Genomic DNA, 23,901 nt, shown 5'->3' with positions numbered 1-23,901 from the left:
ATAAGTGAAACCCAAGTTACCCTGAATGGGGAGACTTCTGTGACCAGATCCTGAAGGTAAGAATATTTCTCCGAATCATAATATCTTTGAGAATTTATTGTTAAGAATCCAATTAGAATTAGTCAGCAATGAGCCAAGGTGACCTAGAGTTGTCATGGCAGTGGGGACATGAAAGTCTAATGTCATCGTGCTATCTGTTAAAAGTCTAGAGGTGGACATGAGCAGGACTCTCTGAAAACTTCTCTACGATCTCCAATAAAACTGGAGTACAGGAGAGACACATTGTCCTTCTCTTCTCTGAGAGGACACACTCACTCCCTTAAGAGTATCCCCTTCTCTTTTCTTATCCCTTCAATAAACTCATACCTGTTACTCTAAGTGACATGTCTAAAATCTTTCTGACTTGATCTCAAGAATCAGGGTTTGAAGGTGTGTTCTTTGCACTACTTCAGCTTCCCAGAAGGCCCCAGCCCTGTAACAGGACCGGTGACAGGGCTTCTTAACGTCAGTCACTTTCTTCTCCCAGAGTCAGGATCTTTCAGAGAAAGCTAGTCATACAAATACATGTACTGCACTGAGAGAAGCTACCCCTATCCCAGATCCAAACAATGCCCAAGAACCTGGCTCCTTTCCAGTTGCCTGCAACAAGAAAACACTCTAAATGTGTGACATTTCATCCCACACACCTCAGATGACGGTTCTTAGAGGCTCCCTGCACCCGTTACTGTATGAGAGGAGAAAGCTGAAGCTTGCTGAATCACTTCAGTGCAGGCGCAGGCCACAGCTCATAGGACAAAGTGGGAATGAGACTGGGCCAGTCTGCCCTCCACCTTCTCTACTGCTTACTTATATTTTTGCTGCTAGAGTTCAAACGCAGGGGCTCACATATGCTAAGCATACCCTCTACAACTGAAGTAAACCTACGTCTAACTTTAAGCTTTTCTCATTCTGGACAAGAAACAGTACCCATGCCACCAGAAGGTCTCTTCCATTCTTCCACCCAGCAATCTTCCTTTTTTTAGTCTTTTCAGTCAGCTACTTACTTCCCTTCAGGAGTGATATAGAAACTCTATTTCCATCACAAAGGAAATATAATTCCAACAATTTTCTTTGCCTTTCCTGCAGTGCTCATTTACATATTTAACAAATAAATGGAAAGTATAAATGTCGAAAAGGATATACAGCTGCAAAGAACCAGCTTAGCAGAATGGCACAAACACCCAAATGAAGCTATTTCTGATTCCTTTTAGCAAGCAAAAACAAAGACAATAGCAGGAAGGCCTGAACTTCCTCTGACAGCATCTCCCAGTCCCTTCCTCCAAGTGTTTCAGATAGTTAGTAACCTGTTACCTCTATGGCTGCTGCGTGGTTATTTGAGGGTACCTAAGATCTTGATAAGTCTCCAGACCCAGAATTATTAATGAGCTTTCTGATAGCAACATAAAACTATCCTGTGCCATCCTTAGGAGAGAATATAGAATTTTACAAATGACTATTCACTGACTTTTGCCAAAAACTAAAACCAAAAGCTCTGCTTCTTCTGTTTCATATATACACACATACACATCTGTTAAAAAAAAAAAAAAAGTATTTCACTGGTAGTATAAAACAGTGACCATGAGTCCTTTGACACTGCTGCCAAGGTAGAGTCTGATTCCCTCCCTTGAAAGTTGGGTCAGCCTTGGTGACTTTCAAATGAATGCAGCAGAAGTGACCCTGCTGATTTCCAAATCAATAAAAAAGATACTGTGGGTTGAATACTGCACCCTCAAAATTCATGTCCACCAGGAATCTATGAATTTTTAGAAGTTGGGTCTATACAGACATAATGTAGATGTAATTAAGATGATGTCATTAGGTGCGTGTCAACCCCTTATGCCTGGTGTTTTTAAAAGAGAGGAAAAGGGGTGAGGACACACACACACTAAGGGAAGAAAGCCGTGTGAAGGTGGAGGAAGAAACTGGAGTGATGCTTCTCTAAGCCAAGCAATGTCAAAGATGGCCAAAAGCCAGAAGGGTGAAGGAGGATTCTCCCCGACAGTCTACAAGGGAGCATGACCCTGTCAACACCTTGCTTTTAGGCTTCTAGCAACCAGAACAGTGAAAGAGTGAATGTTTTAAGAGACTGGTTCATGGTAATTTGTTAAGGTGCCCTAGGAAATGAATAGAAAACAGCATGCAGCTTGCCCCTGGCTTGTCCCCCTCTCTCCCAGTCTGTTTAAGGAAGCCAAGCAGATTTGTGGAGAAGCCACATGCACAAGTGCTGAGGTCCCAGTCCCAGGGAAGCTCTCAGGTGACAGGTGCACAGAGGAGTGGGAGTATTCTCAGGTGATTGTTACCCCAACCTTTAAGGCATCCCAGGTGACAGAGTGGAAAGTAGACACAAATTACTCCCACCGAGCCCTCCAAAACTGCAGATGTATGAGCAAACTAAACACTCTCGGTCATAGTTTTATCCCACTGTTTCAAAGTAACCTGATATGCAGCAACAGACAGCCAAAATGTATACATGCTTATGTCTGTTCACCTGAACTAAATGTAGACCTTTGTATTCAAAACAGTCACTGATGCCAATGAAATAACAAAGCCATCTACAAACACACACACACACACCAAAAAAAAAAAAAAAACCCAACAACAACAAAAAAACATTCTGTAAACATTTATAAAGAATCACCTTTTTGGAGCTGGGGTCATAGCTCAGTGGTAGAGCGCTTGCCTGGCATGTGTGAGGCACTTGGTTCGATTCTCAGCACCACATATAAATAAATAAAGGTCCAACAACAACTAAAAAAAAATTAAAAAAAAAAGAATCACCTTTTCTGGAATTATATTTCTGATTTTGTACCCATGAAATGGTTGTCTTAACTAAGATAATAATGCATAGGCCACCAAGAGTTTCTGAACTGTTTTTTTTTTTAATAATGATTTGCAAAGTTTATAAGTACTCAAAGACATTCATCTAAAGAACCCTATTCTAGCCGTGTATGATGGCACATGCATGTAATCCCAGCAACTCAGGAGGCTAGGGCAGGAGGATGGTAAGTTCAAAGCAAGCCTCAGCAACTAAGTGAGGTCCTAAGCAACTTAGTAAGATCCTGTCTCCAAAAAAAAAAAAAAAAAAAAAAAGCTATGGCTCAGTGATTAAGCACTCCTAGATTCAATCCCTAGTACCAACCCCCCCCCCAAAGAAACCCTATTCTACATTTGATGTCATACTTACATTTGTAAATGCTTAAATATAATCAATAAGTTATAAAATTTTAGAAATTATCTGTATTTTTTAAAGGAGTGGAGGGCTCTCATTGATTTATCTATAAATGATGTTATTATAGATTTTTTTCTCTTGTACTTTCAAAATTGTTTATAAAAACAATACCTTGTTAATAAAGGAAAAGATGACTTCTTTGGAAATTACTTAATATACAAAAAAAAATTATCTGTTGCAAAACAAATCTATACCTCCTTACATACAACACAAGAAGTAACTATATACAAGAGCTTCCATTAAGTTATGTTTCTATTGCTGGAACAAAATAAAAATGGCACATTAATCTCCAAGGTTTATCTGAAGTCTGAATGAAGTTATCTAGAATTGGAGAGCCCTAATCCAAAAATCCAAAAAACAAAGGTTTTTTGAGGTGGAATCTCACTAAATTGCCCAAGCTGGCCTCAGAGATACTCCTGCCTTAGCTTCCTAAGTAGCTGGGACTACAGACACACACCACTGTGTCCACCTCAAAATGTTGTAATGCTCAAAAAGTTTCAAATTTTGGAACATTTTTTTCACACTTTCAGATTAAGGATACTCAATCACTAAAGTCTATGCAAATATTGCAAAAATTAAAAAAAAACAAAACAGGAAATCTGAAATACTGGTCTCAAGCATTTTGGATTGAGGGATACTCAACCAGTATTTTTAAAAGATCCAAAAGTCTGTGGGATCTGGTTCAAATTATCAAGATCTATTAACTGGTCAACACTCTGGCCAATGGATGGATTTTCTCTGTGCCAGGTTTCTCCCCCTTGGGGGAAGAGAGGAACTAGACAAGGCTGTCAATGTCATCTGCCACTGCACATCTGTATCATCCAACAAAATTCCCATCAGTCAGGTGGGATTCACCACTTTCCCATCTCTAATTCTTTGCTTTGTACATCACTCAACATCCAGCTTCCACAAACTTATCTAAATTCCATTTTAATCGCCAGGACTCTTTTAGAAAAAGACTACAACTGCTGAAGATAACATCAATTTCTTTATTCATGTAACTCTTGTTGTTAAAAATTAATTATTTGCTAAATATTTAAAGAATCTTGTCTCCTCCAAAATGGAAGGTGAGCTGCTTGGGACATAGGCCCAAGGCACATGTTGCATACCCATCTACTGAAATTCCCATTCAGTCACCAAACCTCTGAAATTCTACTAAGTGCCAGTCTCGTACCCAGGAGACAAGCTAAATAATCAGGCATATGATTTTACTCTTTAAATGAAGGGAACTAATCAGAAAAGAAGAATGTAATATTACCCACAGAAACTGAGGACTGACTGATGTGTGGGTAAGAAAGGTTTGCAAAGCAAAAGATAACAGCAGAATCACTTTGGGGAGCAATATGGCAAAAGCTAATAAAACCGGTAGAACTCAGGATATAAGTCAACTTTTAGGTTTATCCTTGTTTATCTTCTAAATTCCTTTCACCTTGACCCACAATGACGAATTTTCTTGTGACTCAGTACAAACATTTACACATAACTACAAACATTTACATATATTTCTATTTGTTTTACAGAAACTAAAACAATGGTTTCACAAAATTTTATATATATGTATATATAAAACACTTTAATATTTTAATTTGATCTTTTTAATTTTCCCTCTGCAGTACTGAGGATTGAACCCAGTGGCATTCTACCACTGAGCTACATTCCCACCCTTTTTTTACTTTCTATTTTGAGACAAGGTCTCACCAAGGGTGCCCTTAAGTTTGCAATTCTCCAGCCTCAGTCTCCTTAGTAGCTAGGATTACAGGCTTGTGCCATGAAGCCTAGCACATTTTTCATGGTTTAAGTGTGGATATAACTCACTACATTACAATGCATGGGCTCACTGATGGGGCCCAAACTATAGCTAGGAAAACACTGCAAGTTTCGAAAAGTTCCCAGTGCCTAGGAAGTATTGTAGACCATGCACACACGCTGTAATCAAATTTCTCTCAAAGAAGGAAAAAGCAGAAACAAGGAAGCCCTCATCAGTAGGGGGTAAACTATGGTATATTTCTACAAAAATGGAGTACAGCAGTTAGAATACTGAACTGAATCCGTAAAATCAACAAAACCCTCAAAAACAAGCTGACGACAAAAAGCAACTTGAAGAAAAACAGAGGAACTGAAAATGTTAAAAATGTAGATTTTTTAAAAATCTATTGGTTTTGAACAAATATAGTAAAAGTTCAGAAATCTAAGTTAAAAGGAAAATCATTACAATTCACAACAATGATTATACATACAAGAGGCAAAGGAGGAAAGAGACTGAGAAGGGAAGATGGAGGACCTTGGTTTCTTATTGTTTTGTTTGTAAATACTATCTGGGTGAGGGACATTCAGGTGTGAGCTTATTATTCTTCTGACCTCCCTGCATGTCCATCTATTTCATAAGAAAACTGTTCTACATCAGCATCACTTAGCTGTTGAGACCCATGACGTCTTGCCCACCAACCATCCTGAGGTACATTCCTTTTTTTTCCCCCTCTTTTGGTGATACAGGAAATTGAATCCTGAACCAGTCTAACTCTAAACTACATTCTTAAACCTTTTTAAAATAATTTATTTTGAGACAGGGTATCATTTAGTTGCCCAAGCTGGCCCTGAACTAGAAATCCTTCTGCCTCAGTCTCCAGAGTGGCTGGGATTACAGGCGTAAATCACCATGCCTGCCTCCAGGAGACATCTGAAGGGTATCTAAACCAGCTTGAGACCCATCTATTTTCCAATTCTGAGCAAGGAAGCAACCTGGAGTGGGGGCATTTCCAATATGGCACAGCCTCTATGACTATTCAAGGATTTCAATAAAGATGAAATAACTTAGAAAAGCAAGTATTATCTCTTTTTTTTTTTTAAAGAGAGAGTGAGAGAGGAGAGAGAGAGAGAGAATTTTTTTTTAATATTTATTTTTTAGTTCTCGGCGGACACAATATCTTTGTTGGTATGTGGTGCTGAGGATCGAACCCGGGCCGCACGCATGCCAGGCGAGCGCGCTACCGCTGAGCCACATCTCCAGCCCCGAGTATTATCTCAAATTACTCTGTAACAGCTTTAACAAATTATATTTAAATGAATTATATCTTTTAATGATAATGGCCTTTGCTTTTTAAATCATTTCACTGAGGAATGGTTGAAAAAATTAATAATGTAATTTTATTTTTAAAATGTAAAAATGTAGTACTGTAAACACTTGATCTCGATCACCCATCTTTGGACAGCTAGCTGCATCACAGAAATCTAGGAGCTTGGGGGGAAAATTAGGTATGCATGAATGTGTGTATGTGTGCACAATGTTTAAAATTATATATATTTCTTTGAGCTCTGGCACCTACACTATGATCTGAGGTATTTTTTGGTATGAGTTTGCAATTGGTGATTATAATGCACAGCTGGGCTAGGGTTGATTGGTTTTTTTTTTTTTTTTGAACTTTTTTCTAACTTTTATTTATAGCTTCTTACAAAGCTGTATCACTCTTTATTCTTTTTTTATTTTTTATTTTTTTTTATTGTTGGTCGTTCAAAACATTACATAGTTCTTAATACATCATATTTCACAGTTTGATTCAAGTGGGTTATGAACTCCCAATTTTACCCCATATACAGATTGCTGTATCACATCAGTTTCCCTTCCATTGATTGACATATTGCCTTTCTCGTGTCTGATGTATTCTGCTGTCTGTCCTATTCTCTACTATCCCCCCTCCCCTCCCCTTTTCTCTCTCTACCCCTTCTACTGTAAATCATTTCTTCCCTTTGTATTATCTTGTCTTACCCCTCCTTTCCTCTTATATGTCATTTTGTATAACCCTGAGGATCGCCTTCCATTTCCATGCGGTTTCCCTTCTCACTCCCTTTCCCTCCCACCTCTCATCCCTGTTTAATGTAAATCTTCTTCTCAAACTTTCGTCCCTACCCTGTCCTTGTTTACTCCCCTTAAATCAAAGGGGTCATTTGGTATTTATTTTTTAAAGATTGACTAGCTTCACTTAGCATAATCTGCTCTAATGCCATCCATTTCCCTCCAAATTCTATGATTTTGTCATTTTTTAATGCAGAGTAATACTCCATTGTGTATAAATGCCACATTTTTTTTATCCATTCATCTATTGAAGGGCATCTAGGCTGATTCCACAATCTTGCTATCGTGAATTGTGCTGCTATGAACATCGATGTAGCAGTGTCCCTGTAGCATGCTCTTATTAGGTCTTTAGGGAATAGACCGAGAAGGGGAATAGCTGGGTCAAATGGTGGTTCCATTCCCAGCTTTCCAAGAAATCTCCATACTGCTTTCCAAATTGGCTGCACCAATTTGCAGTCCCACCAGCAATGAACAAGAGTGCCCTTTTCCCCGCATCCTCTCCAGCATTTATTATTGTTTGACTTTCTAATGGCTGCCAATCTTACTGGGGTGAGATGGTATCTTAGGGTGGTTTTGATTTGCACTTTTCAGACTGCTAGCGATGGTGAGCATTTTTTCATGTACTTATTGATTGATTGTATGTCCTCCTCTGAGAAGTGTCTGTTCAGGTCCTTGGCCCATTTATTGATTGGGTTATTTGTTATCTTATTGTCTAATTTTTTGAGTTCTTTGTATATTCTGGTTATTAGGGCTCTATCTGAAGTGTGTGGAGTAAAGATTTGTTCCCAGGATGTAGGCTCCCTATTTATCTCTCTTATTGTTTCTTTTGCTGAGAAAAAACTTTTTAGTTTGAGTAAGTCCCATTTGTTGATTCTAGTTGTTAACTTTTGCGCTATAGGTGTCCTATTGAGGAATTTGGAGCCCGATCCCACAGTATGTAGATCATAACCTACTTTTTCTTCTATCAGATGCCGTGTCTCTGATTTAATATCAAGCTCCTTGATCCATTTTGAGTTAACTTTTGTGCATGGTGAGAGATAGGGATTCAGATTCATTTTGATGCAAATGGATTTCCAGTTTTCCCAGCACCATTTGTTGAAGATGCTATCCTTCCTCCATTGCATGCTTTTAGCCCCTTTATCAAATATAAGATAGTTGTAGTTTTGTGGGTTGGTTACTGTGTCCTCTATTCTGTACCATTGGTCCACCCGCCTGTTTTGGTACCAGTACCATGCTGTTTTAGTTACTATTGCTCTGTAGTATAGTTTGAAGTCTGGTATCGCTATACCGCCTGATTCACACTTCCTGCTTAGCATTGTTTTTGCTATTCTGGGTCTTTTATTATTCCATATGAATTTCATGATTCTTTTATCTATTTCTACAAGAAATGCTGCTGGGATTTTGATTGGCATTGCATTAAACTTATAGAGAACTTTTGGTAATATCGCCATCTTGATGATGTTGGTTCTGCCTATTCATGAGCAGGGTATATTTTTCCATCTTCTAAGGTCTTCTTCTATATCTTTCTTTAGGGTTCTGTAATTTTCATTGTATAAATCTTTCACCTCTTTTGTTAGGTTGATTCCCAAGTATTTTATTTTTTGGGGGGATATTGTGAATGGAGTAGTTGTCCTCATTTCCGTTTCAGAGGATTTGTCGCTGATATACAGGAATGCCTTTGATTTATGCGTGTTGATCTTATATCTTGCCACTTTGCTGAATTCATTTATTAGTTCTAATAGCTTCTTTGTAGACCCTTTTGGGTCTGCTAGGTATAGAATCATATCATCTGCAAATAGTGATAATTTAAGTTCTTCTTTTCCTATTTTTATGCCTTTAATTTCTTTTGACTGTCTAATTGCTCTGGCCAGTGTTTCGAGGACTATGTTGAACAGAAGTGGTGAGAGAGGGCATCCCTGTCTTGTACCAGATCTTAGAGGGAATGCCTTCAATTTTTCTCCATTCAGAATGATGCTGGCCTGTGGCTTATCATAGATTGCTTTTACAATGTTGAGGTATGATCCTGTTATCCCTAATTTTTCTAGCGTTTTGAACATAAAGGGATGCTGTACTTTGTCGAATGCTTTTTCTGCATCTATTGAGATGATCATATGGTTCTTATTTTTAAGTCTATTGATGTGGTGAATAACATTTATTGATTTCCGTATATTAAACCAGCCTTGCATCCCAGGGATGAAGCCTACTTGATCATGATGTATAATTTTTTTGATATGTATTTGAATCCGATTCGCCAGAATTTTATTGAGGATTTTTGCATCAAGGTTCCTTAGAGATATTGGTCTGTAGTTTTCTTTCTTTGAAGTGTCTTTGTCTGGTTTCGGAATCAGGGTGATGTTGGCCTCGTAGAATGAATTTGGAAGTTCTCCCTCTTTTTCTATTTCCTGAAATAGCTTGAAAAGTATTGGTGTTAGTTCCTCTTTAAAGGTTTTGTAAAACTCTGCTGTATACCCATCCGGTCCTGGGCTTTTCTTAGTTGGTAGTCTTTTGATGGTTTCTTCTATTTCCTCTATTGTTATTGGTCTGTTTAGGTTGTCTATATCCTCCTGGCTCAATCTGGGCAGATCATAAGACTCAAGGAATTTATCTATGCCTTCACTATCTTCTATTTTATTGGAGTATAAGGATTCAAAGTAATTTCTGATTATCTTCTGTATTTCTGAAGTGTCTGTTGTGATATTGCCTTTTTCATCCCGTATGCTAGTAATTTGGGTTCTCTCTCTTCTTCTCTTCGTTAGCATGGCTAAGGGTCTGTCAATTTTATTTATTTTTTCAAAGAACCAGCTTTTAGTTTTGTCAATTTTTTCAATTGTTTCTTTTGTTTCAATTTCATTAATTTCAGCTCTGATTTTAATTATTTCTTGCCTTCTACTTCTTTTTCTGTTGTTTTGCTCTTCTTTTTCTAGGATTTTGAGATGAAGTATGAGATCATTTATTTGTTGGTTTTTTCTTTTTTTGAGGAATGAACTCCAAGCAATGAATTTTCCTCTTAGAACTGCTTTCAATGTGTCCCATAGATTCCGATATGTTGTGTCTGTGTTTTCATTTAACTCTAGGAATTTTTTAATTTCCTCCTTGATGTCTTCTAAAACCCATTGATCACTCAGCAACCTATTGTTCATTCTCCAGGTGATGCTTGATTTTTCCTTTCTTCTTTTATCATTGATTTTCAGTTTCATTCCATTATGATCAGATAAGATGCATGGTATTATCTCTACCCCTTTGTATTGTCTAAGAGTTGCTCTGTGACATAGTATATGGTCTACTTTTGAGAAGGTTCCATGTGCTGCTGAGAAAAAAGTGTAGCTACTTGATGTTGGGTGGTATAGTCTATATATGTCAATTAAGTCTAGGTTGTTAATTGTGTTATTGAGTTCTATAGTTTCCTTATTTAACTTTTGTTTGGAAGATCTGTCCAGTGGTGAGAGAGGTGTGTTGAAGTCTCCCATGATTATTGTATGGTGGTCTATTAGACTCTTGAACTTGAGAAGAGTTTGCTTGATGAACATGGCTGCACCATTATTTGGGGCATATATATTTATGATTGTTATGTCTTGTTGGTGTATGGTTCCCTTGAGCAGTATGAAGTGTCCTTCTTTATCCCTTTTGATTAGCTTTGGCTTGAAATCTATTTTATTAGATATGAGTATGGACACTCCTGCTTGTTTCCGCAGTCCATATGAGTGATATGATTTTTCCCAACCTTTCACCTTCAGTCTATGTATATCTTTTCCTATCAAATGCGTCTCCTGTAGACAGCATATTGTTGGGTCTTGTTTTATGATCCATTCTACTAGCCTGTGTCTCTTAATTGGTGAGTTTAAGCCATTAACATTTAGGGTTATTATTGAGATATGGTTTGTTCTTCTATCCATATTTGTTTATTGATGTTACTAAACCTGATTTGTTATCCTCTTTGACTACTTTCCCCCCTTTACTGTCCTACCTCCCATTGTTGGTTTTCAATGTTATTTTCCATTTCCTCTTCCTGTAATGTTTTGCCAAGGATTTTTTGAAGAGATGGTTTTCTAGCTGCGAATTCTTTTAACTTTTGTTTATTGTGGAAGGTTTTAATTTCATCTTCTAACCTGAAGCTTAATTTCGATGGATACACGATTCTTGGTTGGAGCCCATTGTCTTTCAGTGTTTGAAATATGTTATTCCAGGATCTTCTAGCTTTCAGAGTCTGTGTTGAGAGATCAGCTGTTATCCTGATTGGTTTACCCCTAAATGTAATCTGCTTTCTTTCTCTTGCAGCTTTTAAAATTCTGTCCTTATTCTGTATGTTGGACGTCTTCATTATAATGTGTCTAGGTGTAGATCTCTTATGATTTTGAACATTCGGCGTCCTGTAGGCTTCTAGGATTTGGGATTCTGTCTCATTCTTCAATTCTGGGAAGTTTTCTCGTATTATTTCACTGAATAGACTGTTTATTCCTTTGGAATGGAGCTCTGTGCCTTCCTGTATGCCAATGACTCTTAAATTTGGTCTTTTGATATTGTCCCATAATTCTTGGATGTTCTGCTCATGGTTTCTTAGCAGACTTGCTGAGCTGTCTATGTTCTTTTCCAGTTGAAATACTTTGTCTTCATTGTCTGATGTTCTCTCTTCTAAGTGATCTACTCTGCTGGTAGTATTCTCAATTGAGTTTTTAAGTTGGTTTATTGTTTCCTGCATTTCTAGAATTTCTATTTGTTTATTTTTTATTACCTCTATCTCCCTGTGAAATTGATCTTTTACTTCCTGGATTTGTTTGTCAATGTGATCTTTCATTGTCTGATTTTGCTGTCTCATGTCTTCCTTGAGACTCCAGATCATCTGAAGCATGTATATCCTGAATTCTTTATCTGACATTCCATCTGTTGCAGCTATTACCTCTTCTAAAGTTGAGTTGACCTGCATTGCTTGTGGTCCTTTCTTTCCTTGTCTTTTCATACTGCTCGCGTTTCTTTCTGCTTGGTGCAACTGTTGTGTTTTTGAAATTTACCCCCTATTTATTTATGTTGCTCTTGTATAGTTGGAAAGTCTCCCTTGCAGGGCGGGTAGTGGCTGTGCTCCTCCTCTAATTATGGTGGTCTGTCTACCACGCTGATCGGTCGCAGGTCTGCCCCCCCTGCGGGCACGGGAGGCGGCTTTGCTCTGCCCCCACTCCAATTGTGGTAAGGTAACTACCACGCCCTGGGGTCGTAGGTCCTGATCTGGATGTGGGTGGCGGCTCTGCTGGGTCCCCACTCCAATTGGTGTAACGTGTCTACCACGCTGGCAGACCTCTAGGCCGGTGGGTCGCAGTTCTGCACAGCCCCCACTCCCAATGGGGGTACCTGACTACCTCTCCAACAGGCCGCTGAGCCCCCTCCGGACTCAGGCGGCGACCCTGCTCCACCCCCACTCCAACCAGTGTGACGCGACTGCCTCGGTGTTACGTGTCCCCCACGCTGGCAAGCTACCTGGCCTGACTTGCCAGTTGGCAGCAGGTCTGCCTGCCCTGTTTGCTCAGATAGCAGCTCCGCACAGCCCCTACTCCAAATGAGGTAACTTGACTACCGCGCCTCGGGGTCGCTGGTCCTATTCTAGGCATGGGCGGCTGCTCTCTTCAGCTCCAGCTGCGTTTGGGGTGTCATGATACCATGCCGGCGGGTCACTTGGCCTGCTCTGGGCGCAGGTGGAAGTTCCACTCTGCCCCCACAGCACCCAGCAGAACCCTAATTGAGAAGCAGTCACCGCCGGTTCCCTAGCCTTGGGCCAAAGCAGCTTAGGTAGCCGGAACCCCACCTCTCCGATCCCGATACACTCTCCGCTGGGAGCTGGCTCCAGCGAGCGACCCCCACGGGTTCCCCAGCCCCAGGCCAAAACTGTTCCGGGAGTTAGAACCCAGTCGCCCCAAGCTCAGCGCACACTCCACTTGGAGCTGGCCTCCACCGGCAGTCTCCGCAGTTTCCTCAGACCTGGGCCAGGTTAGCCCCGGGAACCAGAATCCAGCTGCTCAGTGCCCGGCGCACGCCTTGCCTGGCATGAGCCTCTAGGAATATTCTCCACAAGATCCCCAGTCCAGAGCCTGAGCAACAAATCTGTCTGCTAGACACAGGCAACTACCAGCCTGAAATCACCTGATCCGTAGCTGAATGAGCTGAGATCAGTAGAACATGGGGATGATTACATCATCTCTCCGAAATGGCGGCTGCTGTCCTCCACTGTGATCCGACCGGTGTCTGGAACCAGGCTGGACTGCTTCTCTCCTCTATCTCAAAGCAGGAACTCAGCACTAAGGGCTGCCAATGTACCCCTGGCGTGAGCCCCCACAAACCTGTTTTGATGTTGCAATCTGTTGGAGAGTGGTGGTGTATCCTTCAGCTTTCCCGGATGGTGGCCACTGACTGCCTGGATGGAGTGTCCGCTGTGGGGGATGGGACGGGACTGTACTGCTTCCTTCCCCTTCTGAAATCCCGTACTCGGTCCAAGGGTCCATGTGGGCTTGGCTGGCGGGATTCCACCTAATGGCAGGCCCTAACCTCCCTGCTTGCTAATTAATGGCTTCTCTGAGGCGCCACGCCTTCTGTAGCCGCAGGGCAGGCCGCGCGAATCAGTTGGCCTGGATCTCCCGGGTCCTGCTGCTGGCTGTTTTGATGTTGCAAGCTGTTGGAGAGTGGTGGTGTATCCTTCAGCTTTCCCGGATGGTGGCCGCTGACTGCCTGGATGGAGTGTCCGCTGTGGGGGATGGGACGGGACTGTACTGCTTCCTTCCCCTTCTGAAATCCCGTACTCGACCCAAGGGTCCGTGTGGGCTTGGCTGGCAGGATTCCACCTAATGGCCGGGTTGATTGTTTTAAAGCATTTTCCATAACAAATACATTCAAACTGCAAGATGGGGCATGAGCAGGTGCCAATTTGATAAGCTGAATCAATAATTCTGCACCAAAACACCAGCAAGTTGTCAGACACAGTGGTGCAGTGACCTGGGAAGCTTAAGTTCCTTATGAGGACTGTAAACTTGAGGCAAACCTTGACAACTTAGGGAGACTCATTCTCAACATTTTTTTTGAAAAGGGACGGGATACAGCTCAACAGTACAACACCTGCCTTGTATGTTTGAAGCCCTGGGTTCAATTCCGATTGGGTGGAGACTGTGGTGGAAATACTAGCAAGCTGCAGACTTTTAGGGAAGCACAAATATCCAAACAGAGGGTGATCTCATCTTCCACATCCCAATTCAACCACCACTGTAGGCTGCGTATTCTTTATATGAAATAAAAGTTTCTCAGATTGTGGATAACATCTGCAAAGACTTCACATGTTCAGCGTCCCTAATCTGAACCTTTACCTCCAAACCTTATAGAGGAAATGGGTAAAGTGTCAAATGTTAGAAATACCAAGGTGCCACAAGAAATCAAACACGTGCTTGGCAGTGGGTCATGGTTCTTCTGCAGAAGGCTGTGTCCCCGGAGGGAATCCCACAAGCAAGCACACATGGGCAGACAGTCCGCCTGCTTTTACCCCTAACAAAGTACTGCCCCTTGCTCTGATAAGAAGCGTTTGGGCTTACAATCTAAGTGATTAGCTAATTTCAAACTTGGGGTGTACAAATGGAAGGACTATAATTAAAATAGTCATAATTGGATCCAATGAAAGCTAAATACTATATTATGAAAATGGACCAACAAACTTTCTATTTCTCACACAAAGAACCCACTGAGACCCAGTTTCACCCTGTGCTGCTCCTTCAAGAAACACAGCACCATATAAATGAACCTAAATCAGGCTGCTTCTTTTTTTTTTTTTTAATTTTTTTTAAGTTGCAGTTGGACACAATACCTTTATTTCACTTATTTTTTTTAATGTGGTGCTGAGGATCAAACCCAGGATCTTGAACGTACAAGGCAAGCGCTCTACCGCTGAGCCACAACCCCAGCCCCGCAAATCGGGCTTCTTAACAGAGTCCTGTCAATTCCCTAAACCTCTGCCAGCCAAAGCAGCTGAGTCATATTTGGCTGTTTAAATTAGTTAAAATTAAATTCGCTCCTCAATTCTACTAGTCACATTTTATGTATTCAATAGCTTCATGTAGCTACTGGCTACTGTACTGCAGAGCACAAAATGAGGATCATTTCCATAAACACAGAAAATTCTATCACATAAATCTGACCCAACGCAATAATTTCATCATAAAAAGCATTCACCATGGGGCTGGAGATGTGGCTCAGCGGTAGCACGCTCGCCTGGCATGCGCACGGCCCGGGTTCGATCCTCAGCACCACATACAAACAAAGATGTTGTGTCCGCCGAGAACTAAAAAATAAATATTAAAAAAAAATTCTCTCTCTCTCTCCTCTCTCACTCTCTCTTTAAAAAAAAAAAAAAAAAAAAAAAAAAAAAAAAAAAAAGCATTCACCATGTTTACCCTGATATGTTTGGTTTTCAAAGTTTTTGTCTGATCCTCACTTGAGAGATATAACGCCCACCCCAAGACAGTAACAGTAACTGCCCAAGGTGAGGAACACTGATGAGATGGGAAATCTTAAGGTCCTGAGGGGTTTGCCAACCAACCTCATTCACAGGTCCTGGCACTCCATCTCTTCCCATAGCCGTCAATCACTACAGGTTGAGCAACCTTAATCTGAAAATCCAAAATCTGAAATGCTCCATAATCTGAATCTTTTTACATACCCACTTGGTGTCTCAACTGGAAAACTATACACCTGACCTCATGTGACAAGTCAAAACACATGTGCACTAAAAATATTACATAAAATTTTCTTTAAGCTAAGACTATCAGGAGCATATGAAGCACAAATAAATTTCACTTTTTGACTTGGGTCCCAGCCCCCAAATATCCATATATATATATATATACACACACACATACATACATACACACACATATATATATATATCACAATATCTTTATAGCTAAAAATTTAATTATAGTCTTTCCATATATATATGTGTGTGTGTATCCCAGTATCTTTATTTTTTTTTATTTTAATATTTATTTTTTAGTTATCGGCAGACACAACATCTTTGTTGGTGCGTGGTGCTGAGGATCGAACCCGGGCCGCACGCATGCCAGGCGAGCGCACTACCGCTTGAGCCACATCCCCAGCCCCAATCCCAGTATCTTTATAGCCAAAAAATCTGAAAATCCAAACCACTTCTGGTCCCAAGCATTTTGGATACTTAACTTGTGTTAGACCATTAGATGACTCTTGAAAATTCTAATAAAGAGTGGTATTAGGAGGTAGGACCTTTAGGAGGAAATTATGTCCTGAGGGCTCTACCCTCGTGAATGGGATAGCGTCCTTATAAAGCAAACCTCATAGAGCTGCCTTGACTCCTCCATCCCTGCGAGGACACAAAAACAAGGTGCCATGGACAGGCCTTTAAGACACAAAATTAGTGACTGTCATGATCTTGGATGTCCCAGCCTCCAGAGCTGTGAAAAGTGAATGTCTGCTGTTTATAGCCACCCAGTCTGTGGCTTTTCATTATAGCAGCTTGACCGGGCTAAGATAAAATTCATAAAAAGCATAACATTATCACTATTGCCACTGTGGTTTACTGCTAGCTCTTCTACTACTAGTGCTCTTGTGTTGCTAACTAACACTGCTGGTAGGATTAGCTATGATAATACTAGCTGTGAGTTTTTGAGTTTTTATTCCATGTCAAGCACCTTCCTAAACCCTTCAGAAGTATTATCTTTTTTTTCCTTTGTTGGACTGGGGTTTGAACTCAGGGCCATCTTACCACTAAGCTACATGGGAACTCTTTTTATTTTATTTTGCCATCCTCTTGCCTTAGCCTCCCCAAGTCTACACCACCAAGCCCAGTTTATAAGTCATATCTTACTGAATCCTCACAGATACCCTATATGGGAGATTCTGTCATTATTTCCACTTGACAGTTCAGAAAACAGATCCAAAGAAATTAAGTGACTTGCTTAAAATTATGTGACTAAGGAAATTCAACCTTGGTCTCCTGACTCAGAAGCTAGCTCCACCACACCAAAGTACAGCTAAAATCCTCCTGGGGCTAAGATGTGATGAGGAACCCATCCTTGCTCCCACAATAAAAAGAACTTTATGTTACATGTCCTAAAAGTTTAAAACTCTCAATGAAAACAGACTCTCTTTTCAAACAGCTATGTGATGTTCCTTTAACTGAAAATTTTTACTCTGTTGACTGTGGCCTCTGGCTTTTCAATACTGATCTTAGGATTGTTTGTTGTTAACTAAAATTTCCCTTCCCAATGGATTCTCAGTTTTTATACACATGCCTTCCCTTTTTAAAAGTGAAGCTTAAAAAACCAAAGAGAAGCTGACCTATAATCCCAGCCAACTAAGGAGACTAGGGCAGGAAGATCCCAAGTTCTAGACCAGCCTGAGCAACTTAGTTAGATCCTCAGCAATTTTGGCGAGACCCTGTGTCAAAATGAAAAATAAAAAATAAAAAATAAAGAAGCAAGGGAAAGTCACCTGGTTTTCTACCTAGCTGATATCCCCCTTCATTTCATCCCGTGAGGAGGCTTTTACTGTTTTGGTGCTGGGATTGAACTCAAGCATGCTAGGCACACACTTTACCAGTTAGTTATGCCTCCAACCCTGTTTATAAATTCATCTCTTTATCATACAGCCCCCATTTCTCCTCAATATTCAACAGCCATATAGCCACTTCCCTGAACACTGATTCATAGCTATATGAACCTGTGTCTCACAAACTCCAATCCCTAAGACCCCCAAATAAAAATCTTTTTACAGTTTCTGAGTTTGACATAATAAACTCTTATTTCCTCCAAGAAACCCATCTTTAGGGAAACTGTCTACATAAACACTGTGAGAAAAATCCAGGCCCCATTATATTCAGTCAAAGAGGCTTTCAGGAACACAAACAGTACCTTCCAGCAAAGAAAAATAAAGAAGCACTTTATTATAACATGGAAACTGGAACAATTCCCTTGGAAGATGTATGAGTTTGTGAACAGTGAAAGTATGCTACAAGTGAAGGAAAGTACTTCTTGCATTTTAAAATTTTCAGTTAGGAAAGAAAAGTCTGAAGCCCTCCTTAGAAATGATTCATTTTCTAGTGAAGTGTTGGGCACTAGTTTATACTAAAACCAAGTCCACATCTGAGATAATGGATCTTGAGGTACAACCTCCTTTTAATAAATCAACCATTCCCCAGGGAGAGACATATGCATTAGTAAGAGCCAAAGCCTTCTGGATAACAAATAATCATGACTTTGATGTACTTTAGAAGACAGTAGTAACTTATACCATTATACCAGTTAATAACAAGAAAGTTCAATTATGCAATCCTCAGAAAAAGTGATATTTTAATTAACCAGAAGCCCCTTTTTAATCTGTGCAAAATTTAGTTGTTGTTGTTGTTTTAAACTTAAAAGCCAACACTCTGAGTTCCCTACTATTTTTTTTTAAAAAGTACTGAGGATTGAACCTAGGGGAGCTTAACCACTGTGCCTCATTCCCAGTCCTTTTTTATTTTAAAATATGTTTTAGTTATCAGTGGACCTTTATTTTATTTATTTATATGTGGTGCTGAGAATCGAACCCAGTGCCTCACACATGCTAGGCAAGCCTTCTACCACGGAGCCACAACCCCAACCCCAGCCTTTTATTTTGAGACAGGGTCTCACTATGCTTCTTAGGGTCTCATAAGTTTCTGAGGCTGGCTTTGAACTTGCAATCCTCCTGCTTCAGCCTGCCTTCCAATCCTCCTTCCAAGCCACTGCCACACCTGGCCCCGACTTTTTTTGTTAGTATTTAGAGATCTAAATATATCAGTGAAATATTTGAAGACTCAAACACTATTCCTCTGTGAGATATAAGCACCTGGCACAGAGTAGAAAATAAGAAAAAAGACAGTAAGAGGAAGAACCCAATGCCACCTTGATTCTTTTGCATTTCTTGCATTTATCACCACTGCAAAGATGAGCTCAGTGGGGAATGGAGGGTCAAGGGGAGGAGATGCCCAACCTGACCAACAGGTTCACTCTACATAATGACATAAATCTTAACCCAAGGTAGAAACTGTCATTTGGAAGAGAAATATGAGGGCAATGAGGCAGGCCATACCTTCTCATCTTGGTATAACTTGTTGACGCTCTCCAGCTGAAAGTTGTGGCTAGACTGGATCTTGTCGAGCTGCTCTCGTTGCTTCTCCAGCTCTCCCTGGAACTCATTCTTTTTCAACTCCACAGCACCTCTCTCTGCAGCTGCCCTGCGGACCCTGCCTTCCAGCTCCAGGATTCGTGACTACAAGAAAACCAAAGGGTGAGGTCGTACCATCTGGGAGACTGTCTCAGCTTTCTCAAAGACCTCACTGGAGCCAACCCTGCACCCCACCTTACATACCGAATATGTGCCTAAGGCTATGTGCTTTAAGAGGATTTTCTGGAGAAATGCTGCTCTAAGTCGAGGAATGCACTTCTTTGAGCCTCCACATTACTAGTGAAAAATGGAAACCCATCACTACACCCCTCACAGGGGCTTATGAGATATAAATGTAGTAAAAACCCAGAGTGTTCTGTGCATTACCTGGCACGAGGTGGGGCATGAATATTGAGAGTTACGTGCTCTGTTAGCTGCACATAAGAAAATGTCTAAAAACAGATTCAATTCTCCAACCTCAGAAACCAAGGTCTCATCTGCCCAGAGAACAGGGGCTGCCATGGAAGCTCAATTACAAGGACTATAATCCTGGCAGATAAAGAGGACAATCCTAGCTTGAGAGGACAAAACAGAGACTGCTCAGCTGGGATGGAGTTCCATGGCCAAGAACCCAGTGGTCAGAATCCCTGTTCTACTTGTACTTAATCTCTCTCTGTGTGTTCTACTCTGCCCACCTGTGAAATGTGGAAAGCAAAATCCCAACTTTGTAGGACTTGAACACAAAAAGAGACAATTTGTGTAAAAATAAAAATTATTCTGACACATATTAAAATGACCAGGAAAACTTTACTCATGACTATTCCAACAGAGATTGTGACTTATAATAGTGTAAAGAAAAACTGTGTTCAACTCTCAATAAAGCAAAAGTGGTTGGAAAGTATATCCAATGAGCAGAATGAAGGGTTCAGAGGATGCATGATGACTAAGAAGCAGCATACAGGTTAGGGGTATTCTTACTAAACTGGTTTAATAAGATTCTTGCTAAAGGCAGGTCAAAGACTTCGACATCAAGTATGGGGGATGAGAAATTTGATCAGCTATCAGGGTGATAAGATGACCTAGCAGATTCTTTGCTAAAACAGGGCTGAGCAGATCAAAGACGAGGGTGAGGATGGGGTCAGGATCAAGGCCCAGTGAAGAAGAGGGATCAGAGGAGCCTCACTAAAGAGTCTCTGTCCTTGCTCTGCATTGTTCTAACCCATGAATGGCCATAAGACACAGGAAATCTAAAGTTATTATTGGCACCTTTAAAAACACATTTCTTATACTCATCATCCAAATATATTGCAAATATCACTCTTTGATGTCCACGTGGACACCAGGACTGGAAATGGGCTGTGGCCAGTGAACCTCAGCAGGCTGCCTTTCCAGAACCACCCAAATGCTCAATTGAAAAGCAGAGGGAGGCTTTGGCAGTGATCCTAATCCATCACAGGGTGTCCTCTCCTTCCAAAGCTGCAATGGAGTAGAGTCGGCTCCAGGGCTGGGCTGGAGCAGATGTAGAGCCCAAAACCCCTATCATGGAGTGTACACTGAGCACCATGGGTGACAATTAACAGCAAACCCCTGGGACCATCACTCAACAATGTTAAATATTCAATGGCATCCATACCCACAAAAATAAACAGACACAATACCTGGAGGTCCACACTGCGGGAGCTCGCAATCCAGTAGTTAAAGCCCAAGACAATGATGCAGGCCACCAGGGCAGCCAGAATAAGGGGCGGCGACTTCATGCTGCGACGCCCGTTTCCCAATCCCATCATCTCAAAACCGGTGTTAAGAAGCTGCAAAAAACAAGAACAAAGGAAACACCCAAGAGTAAAAACAGGTAAACAAACCTCTGTTCTAGTATTACAATCCCCAAAGTGGGTAACACTGATCCTTGCCACCCTCAGGGAAACCATCTTGTCAGGAAGCATAGACTGGCATGTGCTCCTTGACATGTGAAACTGTCTTCACAATCATTTCTATAAATGGCAGATATGAAGTACACCCATCTCACCTTGGAAAGAATACAATACCTCAGGATTCACCACAGAGAATTTTACTTGATGCCTAATAAGAGAAGTATTTTTTTAACCCTTTGATAGAGATACTAATATGTGATGTGCCACATAGCAGTATTAGCAAAAATAGGGTGCACAAAAACACAACAGAGGAGCTCTAGCAATTTTGTTCATGGACTTCAACCCCAAACCAGATCTGGCTGGATGTGAGCAGAGGTCAGCAAGAACAAGGAAAGTTGATATTCGACAATTTTACTGAGCCAGATAAAACAGAACTTTATCAGAGTGATAAAGTCAGTTGATAACTGCAATACATGATCTCAGAGAACAGAGGCCCTTCTATGCCAAAGAAAGGAGAAGCAGGAAGGAGGAGAAAGAGGAAAAGAAAGATGGATAGGAGGAATGGGGGAAGAAAGAAGAAAGGGAAGGGTAAGGAGGAGAAGGGGCAGAAGGGACAGAAGAAGGAGGAAAGAAGCAGCGATAAAGAAAGGAGAAAGAAAACAGGAGAAAAAAAGAAGAAGAGAAACAGGGAGAAGGGGCAGGAAGAGGAAGGAGGAGGTAGATGTTGTAAGGAAGATGGGGCACAGGAGGATGGAAAGGGAGAAGAGGAAGAAGGAGGGGGAAAGAGGCCAACAGGGACTAAGCTACAAGACAAAGCTCTTGTCAGTAAGCTGGCAGTCCTAATGTACCATCAAAAGGCATCTTCTTAAATGAAAAAATGGCATTTGCGGGTACATGGATGGAACTGGAGAATATAAGTAAAATAAGCCAGACTCAGAAAGTCAAGATCAAATGTTTTCTCTCATATGTAGAAACTAGAGCAAAATAGGGGAAGAAGATGTGGGGAGAGTGGAGGATCAGATATCATAAACATACAGGAAAAAATCAGTGGAGTAGGAGGATGAGAGGGAAGGAGGAAAGATGGGAAAGGGAAGAACAATTGAATGACTCTAACAGAATCATGTTACATGCACATACAAATGTGCCAAAGAGAATTTCACCTTTATATAGAAAGTTCCAATCAAAGATAAATAGATAAATGAGTGAGAGGAAGATCAGTAAAGGAAAGAGAAAGGGGAGGAAAAGGGGAGGGAAGGGGCAAATGGGGACTGAAATTAAATTCCTCATATATATGATTTTGTCAAAATGAACCAACTACTATGCCTAATTATAAAGCTCTAATAAAAATGAAATTTAAAAAAGGTTATGAGACAATGAGCCTTTGCCACACACTTGCCCATTCTATTTGTATGACCCAAAGGCCATCACTGTCAAGTCTCGAGTTTCTTTTGATGTACTGCTCCATATTTCTAAATAATATGCTTCTGAGTATATTTTAAGTTTCTGTACATAAACTGACTTTTGTTTTGGTCACTGTCTTCTCATCTTGGCAGACCAAGTATTTAATTCTCTCATATCATCTCTCCATCTTCCCAGCACAATGACAGAACAACTTTTAGCTAAATCAAGTCAATACTTCCATTATTACACAAAATAAATAGTTCATAGAAGAGCCAAGTAGTATACTATAAATACAAATCATTTCTTTTACAACCTTTTTGTTTTTCCTCATTGAAAGCCTTGTTTATAAAAACTTACTTATTTCTTATGGCTCTATCATCACTTTTACCTATCAATATTATTTTCCATGTAGTCAAATATATCAGCTAAACCATCGAAAAAAAGAAAAAGGCAACTTCTTTCTTAATTAGCTTAGCTACTAGTGTGGGAGCCTGGTGGGAAGGATAAGCAATCTAGCTGAATCATTTATAATAAAATGCCTCAGCATGACCATGAAAGACTGATGCCTGAGCCCAGTGCCCACTCAGGCCATTTTCATCCACTTCTGGTATTTTGGGTTCTTAACTCAGTTATCAACTGACATCAGCAAACACTGTATATAGTAAAAGAGTGTAATGCTCAGAAATATCAAATTTCTAGAAGAGTACAGACCTGCTAAAAATGTCTTTGCCTATAATAGCAGATGTGAACCATACAAGAGTCCTTTACTTTTTTTCTCTTCATAATAATTTAAAAAATATTAGTAATACAAATAGGAGAGGGGATTACTTTATATAGTACTGTACAAAATTACATCTCCCACCTCCCACTTCAAAGTATTTTCTAATGTCTTATCCTTCTAGACCAGTGGTCCTCAAATCTCAAGGATATCAAAATCACCTGGAGTACCTTAAGATAGCAGTTCTGGGGCGTCACCCCTGCATTCCTAATGCAATGGGGTTAAGCCCAGGTATTATTATTTTATCTCTCCAGGGGCTTTAAATATGCAGCCACTGATCTAGATGTCACTCTAGAAGTAACTTGATGCACATAAAAGCATCAATATATTTTTAGTCCAAACAAGATGGCACCATTTGCTCCATTCTTTTTAAAGAGTTAAATGCAGCACGATTGTGTATCAGGACCATTAACCAATCTCCTCCAGAGGGGCAGTCATGGTTTTCCAGGCTTATTTCAATCAAGACTGCCATGAATACCCTTAAACATCCATCTGTGTTTACAAACTCTTATCTAGAAGTATAATCCCTTATCCACAATTCCAAAATCCAAAAAAC

General features: G+C 40.5%; 1 protein-coding gene across 1 annotated transcript in view; it reads right to left on the bottom strand.

Moving 5' to 3' along the window:
• Nucleotides 1–23,901, bottom strand: part of Golm1 (golgi membrane protein 1) — an 81,140-nt gene that overhangs the window by 46,747 nt on the left and 10,492 nt on the right. The window contains exons 2-3 of the mRNA XM_026404457.2: nt 20,954–21,103; nt 19,221–19,400 (exon numbers count right to left, since the gene is read on the bottom strand). Coding sequence (XP_026260242.1) covers nt 19,221–19,400; nt 20,954–21,082 — 309 coding nt within the window. The 5' untranslated portion in view covers nt 21,083–21,103. The remainder of the gene's footprint in view (nt 1–19,220; nt 19,401–20,953; nt 21,104–23,901) is intronic.

The sequence above is a fragment of the Urocitellus parryii genome, chromosome 4, assembly GCF_045843805.1.
Source record: "Urocitellus parryii isolate mUroPar1 chromosome 4, mUroPar1.hap1, whole genome shotgun sequence".
NCBI lineage: Eukaryota > Metazoa > Chordata > Mammalia > Rodentia > Sciuridae > Urocitellus > Urocitellus parryii.
Note: the sequence above shows the minus strand (reverse complement) of the source record. Positions and strands in the feature narration are given on the sequence as shown.